This window comes from Babylonia areolata, chromosome 4, assembly GCF_041734735.1.
Source record: "Babylonia areolata isolate BAREFJ2019XMU chromosome 4, ASM4173473v1, whole genome shotgun sequence".
In the NCBI taxonomy this organism is placed as follows: Eukaryota; Metazoa; Mollusca; class Gastropoda; order Neogastropoda; family Buccinidae; genus Babylonia; species Babylonia areolata.
Window position 1 is genome coordinate 58,140,812 of NC_134879.1, and position 10,498 is coordinate 58,151,309.

A 10,498-nucleotide genomic window follows, 5' to 3' on the forward strand; every position below is an offset into this window, starting at 1 on the left:
TCTCTCTCTCTCCCTTTCTCTCTCCCTCTCTCTCTCCCCCTCTCTCTCTCTCAATCTCTCTTTCTCTCTCTTTCTCTCTCTTTCTCTCTCTCTCTCCCTCTCTCCCTCTCTTTCTCTCTCCCCTCTCTCTCTCTCTCTCCCCCTCTCTCTCTCTCTCTCTCAATCTCTCTCTCTCTCTCTCTCTCTCTCTCTCTCTCAACACCAAACACAACACAAACAGAACCCAATTTATTCCATCTCCTTTATTTCGTCAACAATCCAGATCCCTCGACCCCAGCTCCACGTGATTGGTGTTCCTGGATGAAATGATCATCTTTGGGGGGCGGGGCGGTGGGAGGAATGTGATTGCACCCTAAAGCTTGAATAGCATTCAACAGTACACAACCCTCCGTGTCTGAAAACTGCGATTTTGTTGAAAGCTTTTTTGGTTTTTTGGTTTTACAGCAAATTTTCGTCTCATTTCCAGTGATTTTTTGATGCGATTTTCAATCTATTTCTGTAGAAGACCGGGGTGAAAAAACTGCAAATATTCCACATTCGGAAAAAAAGAAAATGTGTATTTTAATCAATGGAAGGCTCCTGATTCAGTTAAATGATAACAGAAAACATGTGCCTCAAACTCATTAAAAGACAGTTTTCATTTAATTTAGAATGTATTATGTGGAAGTACATGTGCGTGTGCGTGTGTATGTATGTGTGGGTGTGACACACATACACACACAAGCCTTATATGCGTCTGTAGCTTTGCCTGCCTTTCAGTACGAGCAAATTTCTGTATCCACGTAATGTGTGTACACGATATGCATGTGTGCGGGCCTGGTGCGTGTGTTCACATTTGTTTGTTGTTGTTGTTGTGTGGAAGCTGATCGTTCATGATTATTGAATTCACATGTGTCCATACATAAAAAAAAAACCCTGTGTTTGAAATCAACGTCAAGGCCATGGACGTTTGATAAAGAACGCGTGTACCGGTATCTAATAAGTGCAAAGTTTTCATATTTTCCATTCCTTTCCAGCAAAAAGCCTACAATTTGACATTTTGTCTGACGATGACTGACATGATAACAATCATCTCATTCAGATCTTCTCCACTACAATAACTTCCGGAAACCTTTTTCTCTGTTGGAACGAGTGGTTTAAACTAGTAATATGAGTTATTTTCAACGTGCAAACAGCTCGAAACATTTTACCGTTGCTCAAGACAAATTGACTCGAACTTTTCATCTATTTCTTTATTTCCCATGACCCTATGAACTGTGGTTAGTAGCTACATGGACGGTGATCATTTTGCGTCCAAGTTTGTTTCGGTTTTTTGTTGTTGTTGTTGTTGTTGTTGTTGTTTTTTGGGGGGGTTCCACCGCGGTGAGATGTGGCGTGGTTCCGGTGCGCAGGCGCGGCGCGCATCTCAGGGGCGATCATCCTCGCCGACATATGGAACATCCGCAGCTTCGGGCAGATTTGAATACCACCTCCCTGAGGAGTCCCCCGCAGTGCACCTGCACTGGAATCTGAAAAACAGCGAAGTGAAGGGGTTAAGAAAACATAGCTGTTTGCAAGTGTGGGATTTTAGGTCTTGTTTATTATTTTGCATCGCTCTTGTTATGGTGTCTGTGAAATAAAAACGACATTCATGTCTAATGCTTTAACGCCCCCAGTGGTCACATGAACATACTTCTGGCCTTGCTTTGCCTGAAAATGACAAGCTGTTGGAACTTGTGATGACTTGGACAATGTACTGTAAAGATAAATCAATGACAGTAGAAGAAGGGAAAAGGACACGAGAAGAACAAGAACAAGAAGAGGAAAACACGGAAGGCGAGAAGCTTTACTGTGTAGTGTAGAAGAAGAAGAAGAAGGACAACAACAACAACAACAACAACAACAACAAACAACACATTATAAATACAGAAAAAGAAGATACAAGACCAGACAACACAGTTCAACACAACGATCGCGACACAACACGACACGACACGACACAACACAACACGACACGACACGACACAACACGACACGACACGACACAACACGACACAACACGACACAACACGACACGACACGACACGACACGACACAACACGACACAACACGACACAACACGACACGACACGACACGACACAACACGACACGAAACGACACAACATACACGACACACCACGATTCAATATGACACGAACCAGCAAGAGAGCATTGCACAGTGCACGACTCTCAACACTCACAACACAACACAACACAACACGACACGACACGACACGACACGACACGACACGACACGACACGACACGACACGACACGACACGACACGACACGACACGACACAACATACACGACACACCACGATTCAATATGACACGAACCAGCAAGAGAGCATTGCACAGTGCACGACACTCTCAACACTCACAACACGACATGACACGACACGACACGACACGACACGACACGACACGACACGACACAAATCGCGGCACGATACAAAATGATATAACACCACACCACACCACACCACACCACACCACAACACTCAACACAAGACAGTACAACACACAACACCACACAAAACAACACAACATAAAATACACACGAAACAACGCAACACAACACCACACAACCCAAACAGAACGCCAAGCGAACAAGGGGACTTGAACTCGAAACTCGTCACTAGCACTCCAAAACTCAGAACTCACGTCCACAGTGTCGATGATGTTGCAGCAGGAGGCCCTGGATGTGAAGATGTACTCGGGGTGGTAGAGCAGCATGTAGTCGGGCGTCGGGTAGGCGAAGGACAGGCAGAAGCCCCGGCAGGCGTTGGTGGTCACCTGGAAGGTCCGGCACCCTGGGATCTTCACGATCCGTGTGTGGCCTGGCGGATACAGGAATGAGTGAGTGAAGGAACGAGGGAAGGACAGAAAGAAGGAAGGAAGGAAGGAAGGAAAGAAGAGAGGGAGGAAGAAAGGAAGGAAGGAAGAAATGCGGGAAAGAAGGAAGAAGGGGGGAGGGAGGAAGGGAGGAAAGTCGGAAGGAGGGAAGGTAATGAGGAAGTAATTGGTTGATAGATTAATTCATTCATTCAATCATTGATTGGTTGATTGAATGGTTGGTTGGTTGGTTGAATGGTTGGTTGACTGGTTGGTTGATTATGTGAATATAATATATATATATACATCAATCCATTCATACATGTATTTGTCCATACATATAGAAATAAATAGAAAAATAAATAAATCATATAATCATATAATCGCCCCAAAAAGAAAGTTTTTTTTATAAATTAAAAGAAACAAAGAAAAAGAAAGGAAGATGAGAACAAAGAACCAAAAAAGAATTCACGTTAACCCCTTCACTGCCGCTTACGAATTTGCTCGTCAATGAAATGCTGTTGCCTAACATACGGTAGAGGTTACAGGCCACATTTTGTGTTGCTGGTGGCACAATTCTTTATGTAGAGTCATACTTCTTGGGACTGCTTTCTTCTTCTTCTTCTTCTTCTTCTTCTTCTTCTTCTTCTTCTTCTTCTTCTTCTTCTTCTTCTTTTCCTCTTCTTTTCTGAGCAACAATAAATCACATCACTTAAAAGTACGTGTGCAACACTGATTTCAGCAGCCATGGGGTTAATTTTTTTTTTTAATAAAAAAAAGAAGAAACAACCGTGCATTACTTTCTCGCCCTCCTGAAGTGCTACACTGCAGTGTACAGAACGAACAAATCCGTTTGAACTAAGTGCACCTGTCCCACACAATTCATCACGTGATTGCTGACGTCACAGACAGGTCACACAGTAAGAGGATGACAAGCACCTGCTTCCTGCTCCTCTTTTGGGTTTATATTTCGGATTTTCTTTTTTGCTTCTTTGTTTCTTTGTTGTTGTTTTTACCTGCACTAACTGAGAATGGACAACATTTCTACAAAAGTAAATGGCTGCACAAGCAGGCTATGTGCTGTGCCAAACAGACCAAGTGATGAATAGGCAGGGTTCGTGACGAGACTCCCCAAAAATTACAGATAAATGAACAGATAAAGAGAGAGAGAGGAGGGAGGGAGACACACACACACACACACACACACACACAGAGAGAAATACACACACACACACACACACACACACACACACACACACACACACACACACACACACACACACACACAAAGACAGAAATATAGACAGAGACAGAGAGAGACCCACAGGCACAGAGAGAGAGAGAGACAGAGACAGAGAGACAAAGAGAGGGAGATCGGCAATTGATTGGTTGATTTCGTAGCAAAATGACGTATGATATCACACACACACACACACACACACACACACACACACACACACCTCAGTTCACATCCACCTCTGGTTGATGAAAAGTTGATAACCTTTCAAAAACACACTGTCAGTTCCCGTGCAGACCAGACAATCGAATAGACTTCAAAGCGTCTCAACTTTCGTCCAGTAAATCTGACATTTACGACGAATTAAAAATTTATACTTTTCATTGACGTCGGAATGTGTGAGATTGAAAAACAAAGAAAAACCAAAGAATGTCAGAAGAAAAAGTAATCAGCGTTCTCCAGCAAATCGAGAGTAATGTGAGTCATCGTGACTCAAAGACCTTTTGAGGCAGAATGTCAAAGAAGATAATGACAAGACAGAAGACACAGAGAAAGAAAGACAGAAGGAACTGAGGAAGGAAGGAAGGAAGGAAGGAAGGAGGCAAAGAAACTGAACAACGAATAAATATCACTTAGTCTTTGAACGGCAATAAAAATATCATAAATAACACATAAATAAATAAAATAATTAAAAAGATAAATAGATAAATAAATTAATAAAGCTGAAATATTAAATTAGGAAAATGATTCTTCCACAAATACTTCAAAGCACATCAATTATCATTCTGAAAAATCAGTCATGCATTCCAAGGAGACAATACTTTTCCTTTCATGCGGACAATATCTAATATATTCTCTCTCTCTCTCTCTCTCTCTCTCTCTCTCTCTCTCTCTCTCTCTCTCTCTCTCTCTCTCTCTCTCTCTCTCTCTGGAAAAAAATACTTCCTGGTAAGAGATAAGAGATCACAAAACGTAGATGCTGGATTCGAATTTGATTCCAGACATGGTGACGTTAAGATGTCTTGCGGGCAAGAGTTGTACAGAAATGCAATGTGTTGTGTTGTATCTTATTGTATTTTATTGTACTGCTTTTTTATTGTATTGTATTTTATTGCATTGTACAACTCTTTGTCAAAACCTATTTTTCTGTGCAAAAATCGGGCTTTTTTTCTTCTTTTTTTTTCTGTAAACAACGCACATTACACACACAATGCACACATACATCCCCCCTCCCCCCCACACACACACCTCAACACACACCTCCACACACACACACACACACACACACACACACACCTCCACACACACACACACACACACACACACACACACACAAACACCTATACACACACACACACACACACACACACACACACACACACACACACACACACACACACAAACAAACACCTATACACACACACACACACACACACACACACACACACACGAAAACACACACACGAACACACACACACACACACACACACACACACACACAAACACCTATACACACACACACACACACACACACACACACACACACACACACACACACACACACACACACACACACACCGCCTATGCAGAAAAGCCGACGCACGTACTGAACATCACCAAAAAGACACAACAGCAGTGCAGGGTCCCTTGGTGTGTGTGGCCGCCTGACGACCTGATGTCGATAGAACCCTGTGGACTGACTTGCTGAGCCTTCGGAAGACTAACCCAAATGTGGTTGTGTATGGGGGCGTGGGGGATGGGGGGATATGGGGGCGTGGGGGATGGGGGGATATGGGGGGCGTGGGGGATGGGGGATATGGGGGCGTGGGGGATGGAGAGATATGGGGGGCGTGGGGGATGGGGGGGATATGGGGGGCGTGGGGGATGGAGAGATATGGGGGCGTGGGGGATGGGGGGATATGGGGGGCGTGGGGGATGGGGGATATGGGGGGCGGGGGGGATGGGGGGATATGGGGGGCGTGGGGGATGGGGGGATATGGGGGGCGTGGGGGATGGGGGGATATGGGGGGCGGGGGGGGATGGGGGGATATGGGGGGCGTGGGGGATGGGGGGATATGGGGGGCGGGGGGGGATGGGGGGATATGGGGGGCGTGGGGGATGGAGGGATATGGGGGGCGTGGGGGATGGGGGGATATGGGGGGCGTGGGGGATGGAGGGATATGGGGGGCGTGGGGGATGGGGGGATATGGGGGGCGTGGGGGATGGAGGGATATGGGGGGCGTGGGGGATGGGGGGATATGGGGGGCGTGGGGGATGGGGGGATATGGGGGGCGGGGGGGGATGGGGGGATATGGGGGGCGTGGGGGATGGAGGGATATGGGGGGCGTGGGGGATGGGGGGATATGGGGGGCGTGGGGGATGGAGGGATATGGGGGGCGTGGGGGATGGGGGGATATGGGGGGCGTGGGGGATGGGGGGATATGGGAGGGGCATTGGGCGGTGGGGGACGTGGGCGGCATGGGGGATACGGAGAGGGTGAGGGGACATTGGGAGGTGTCTCAGACTGAGCGGCGTAAGAGCATTATCGCTGAAACGGTGCAGAGGATGAGGGAGCAGCAAATGACGAAGAAGAAAAAGAGGGGGGAGGAGGAGGAGAGGGAGAAGGAGGAGGACAATGAAGAAAAAAATAGAAAGAAAAGCCCACGTATCCAGCAGTTTACCCAGTTCAACATCCAGAAAGAAATGTCCAGACGGTGCAAAAAACCAACAATGGACGGAATGCCCTGGCTTAGTTCTTTCGTAATTCCGTTCCTGAAGCAAGCTCTTTCATCATCACAGCCTTTCTTTCTTCAAGTCCACTCTTTGTGGATGTCAAAGACCATGATCAAAGTCATTGAAAAGGATTTGTTCTCGCCCAAGTGTACATGAAAAGGTATCTACACGTCTGCAGCCTTTGGAAGTTGTTGTTTCTTTTAGCTTACATAGCAAAAGAGTTCGTGTATCTCAGTCAACATACATGTGGTGCAATATTAAGACTCACCGCCTTTCTTGGAGTCCTTCATACGGGTCTGCGTGCACCTAACACACACATATACACACACACACACAACACACACACACACACACACACACACACACACACACACACACACACACACCATCAGTGCACGCACACACATAGGAAGCAGAGGAGCAGCTGGGATCAGAAACACAGAAAGAAAGAGTTGAAACCTGAGGGAAACAACACAGTTGACCCAAAACTAATAAATGACAGAACAGATCACAGAATGCCACACAGGAAACAAAAAATGAATGAAATAAGATAAATGTCACTTTGCCTTGAAATACAAAAAAAAACACGGTAAAACAATTATAACCTGCGAAACTTTAAATTGTGGGGGGAAAAAACTCTCTTCTTTGCAACTTCAAGCACGTCAGTTTTGGTTTTTTTGGGGTTTTTGGGGTTTTTTTAATCTGGCATGTTTCAATGTAGGAATTATTGTCGTCGTACGCATACAAGACATCAAACGCTATCCCCACCCCCACCCCTTCTCTCTCTCTCTCTCTCTCTCTCTCTCTCTCTCTCTCTCTCTCTCTCTCTCTCTCTCTCTCTCTCTCTCTCTCTCTGTCTCTCTTGAGAACGTACAGTCTGAGGTGAATGATATCCAAAGTGAATATCGTACTTCGTAATAAATGTAAGTATCGGATAAGTAAACATATTTGACATTGTTACTTAGCATACTTCAGATCATCCAACCGCACAGTGCCATATCATGACTACCCAACTAAATATGAATTTAACTTCGTAAAACACAAAACACTGTATCCTCTGAAATATACTGCAAAACTACACAATTACTGATATATTATCTCAAATATTATTTTAGGGTGAATGGATATATGATTTAAATCAGCCCATTGATCTGTGTCCTTCGGTAACTTGGTGCACACTGTGTTTGCATTTGGCTTTGTCATGAACACTAGTAGATCCAGTGCCAGCTACGCAGGACAGACAGCAGGATCCCGAAGATGCTTTTGTGTGGCCAGCTGAAGGAAGGCGACCGTGAACTTGGAAGACCCTGCAAGCGCTTCAAGGACACCTTGAAGACAAACCTCAAAGCCTGTGACATAGACATCGCTTCCTGGGAAACTGATGCCCTTGACCGCTCTCGCTGGAGGAGGATGTGCTCTAGTGGCATAAAGACGTTTGAAACAAGAAAACGCTGGCCATAAAGGAGAAGCGTGAGCGAAGGAAGCAGGGTTCAACTTCTGGAGACGTTTTCCCTTGCAACACCTGTGGGAAGTGCTGCGCATCCAGAATCGGCCTCTTCTCCCATATGAGGACACACACCGACAGATAAACCTGCCTGCCTACTCGTCCGTCGGACTGACGGGAGACTCCATCATCATTCTCGTCAGCAAAATGTTCACAGTGTGAAGAAACATATAGAGAAAGATCACCATGTAGACTAAAAATATATCGGACATTGAACACCACATTTAACTGGCATGAAACAGGACACGTATATAATCTTGAGAAACAAGTTACCTTCTAATTCAATTGGAAAATTGTAATAAGAGATTGGTTGATTCTGTGGATAAACCATAAACTGTCAGTTTCCTGGACAGAAGATTATGATCGATAACATCAAAAGCTTTAGCGATATCCAGACTGTTCCAGTGATTCATTAATTATCAATATTTGATAGCTACTGTTGTGTGAGATTTGTGAGTAAAAGTACTCTAAGAATTATTTTCTCTGGGGTCATTTTGATTAGGATGAATTTAATTATAAAGAGTAAAGTGTGGTTTTACTTTTTGTCTAAAGTGCTTTTCTAGAGGCTTGGACAAAGTAAACAAACCTAATAGAGGTCTATCATTTAGAGGATCATTCAGATCGCAGTATTTTAGCGTCAGCGGCAGTATTTTGGCATCTGTAAAAGCTGTGTGGTAAGAACTTTTATCAACACAAAGATTCTAACTATACGTTAAGCTGTGAGAGATTACACTAGAGCGAGAGAGAGTAGAGAATTATCTGTCACCATGTCAGCAAACAACCTGTAGCGACTTTTGAATTTCATCTTGTATGAACACAACTGGTCTGCGGCTAATTTTCTGTCTGTCTGTCTGTCTGTCTGTCTGTCTCTCTCTGTCTGTCTGTCTGTCTGTCACACACACACACACACACACACACACACACACACACACACACACACACACACACACACACACACTTATTCTCTTCCCTTGTGCAGCTGCCTGCACCCCCTTCTTCCTCACCCTCCACCCTCTCGTACCCATAGCTCCACCCTAACCCATCCCCAGCCCCCTACCCCCAGCCTCTACTCCCACCCCAATCTGTTTCTCTGGCTGCTCGCAGACAGTGAGAAACTAACTTCTCAACATCTCTGTCCCTCGGCAAAAAAGTCAAAAAGGTAGGAATGACGTTGATCCCCGTCTGTACCACAACAGTAAGAGCATTCCCCTGTTCCCTGGGTACACAGCCACAGACACTCACTGATGTCACACTTCCAACTCACTGAAGTTTGATGATGAACAACCAAAGCTGATTATAGAGGGGTAAGGAAGGGGAGGGGATGGGTAGGAAAGGAGGGTGAGGGTGGGTGTTGAGGGGTGTGAAGGAGGGGATTGAGGGGTTGTGAGGGTGGGTGTTGAGGGGTGGAAGGTTGTGAGGGTGGGTGTTGGGGGATGGGGGGTTGTGAGGGTGGGTGTTGGGGGGTGGGGGGTTGTGAGGGTGGGTGTTGGGGGATAGGGGGTTGTGGTGTTGGGGGTGGGGGGTTGTGGTGTTGGGGGTGGGGGGTTGTGGTGTTGGGGGGTGGGGGGTTGTGAGGGTGGTTGTTGGGGGGTGGGGGGTTGTGGTGTTGGGGGTGGGGAGTTGTGAGGGTGGGTGTTGGGGGGTGGGGGGTTGTGGGGTTGGGGGTGGGGAGTTGTGAGGGTGGGGGTGGGGGGTGGGGGGTTGTGAGGGTGGGGGGTTGTGAGGGTGGGTGTTGGGCGATGGGGGGTTGTGGTGTTGGGAGTGGGGAGTTGTGAGGGTGAGTGTTGGGGGGTGGGGGGTTGTGGTGTTGGGGGTGGGGAGTTGTGAGGGTGGGTGTTGAGGGTGGGGGGTTGTGGTGTTGGGGGTGGGGAGTTGTGAGGGTGGGTGTTGGGGGGTGGGGGGTTGTGAGGGTGGGGGGTTGTGAGGGTAGGTGTTGGGGGGTGGGGAGTTGTGAGGGTGGGTGTTGGGGGATAGGGGTTGTGAGGGTGGGTGTAGGGGGGTGGGGGTTGTGAGGGTGGGTGTTGGGGGGTGGGGGGTTGTGAGGGTGGGTGTTGGGGGATAGGGGTTGTGAGGGTGGGTGTTGGGGGGTGGGGGGTTGTGAGGGTGGGGGGTTGTGAGGGTGGGTGTTGGGGGGTGGGGGGTTGTGAGGGTGGGTGTTGGGGGATAGG

The 10,498-nt window shown here is 46.9% G+C and overlaps 1 protein-coding gene across 1 annotated transcript in view; it reads right to left on the reverse strand.

Moving 5' to 3' along the window:
- Positions 1–227: 227 nt before the first annotated feature.
- The window catches only part of LOC143281772 (thyrostimulin alpha-2 subunit-like), a 67,100-nt gene continuing 56,829 nt past the window's right edge, over positions 228–10,498 (reverse strand). The window contains exons 3-4 of the mRNA XM_076587060.1: positions 2,686–2,861; positions 228–1,508 (exon numbers count right to left, since the gene is read on the reverse strand). Of these exons, the coding sequence (XP_076443175.1) occupies positions 1,416–1,508; positions 2,686–2,861 (269 nt within the window). The 3' untranslated portion in view covers positions 228–1,415. The remainder of the gene's footprint in view (positions 1,509–2,685; positions 2,862–10,498) is intronic.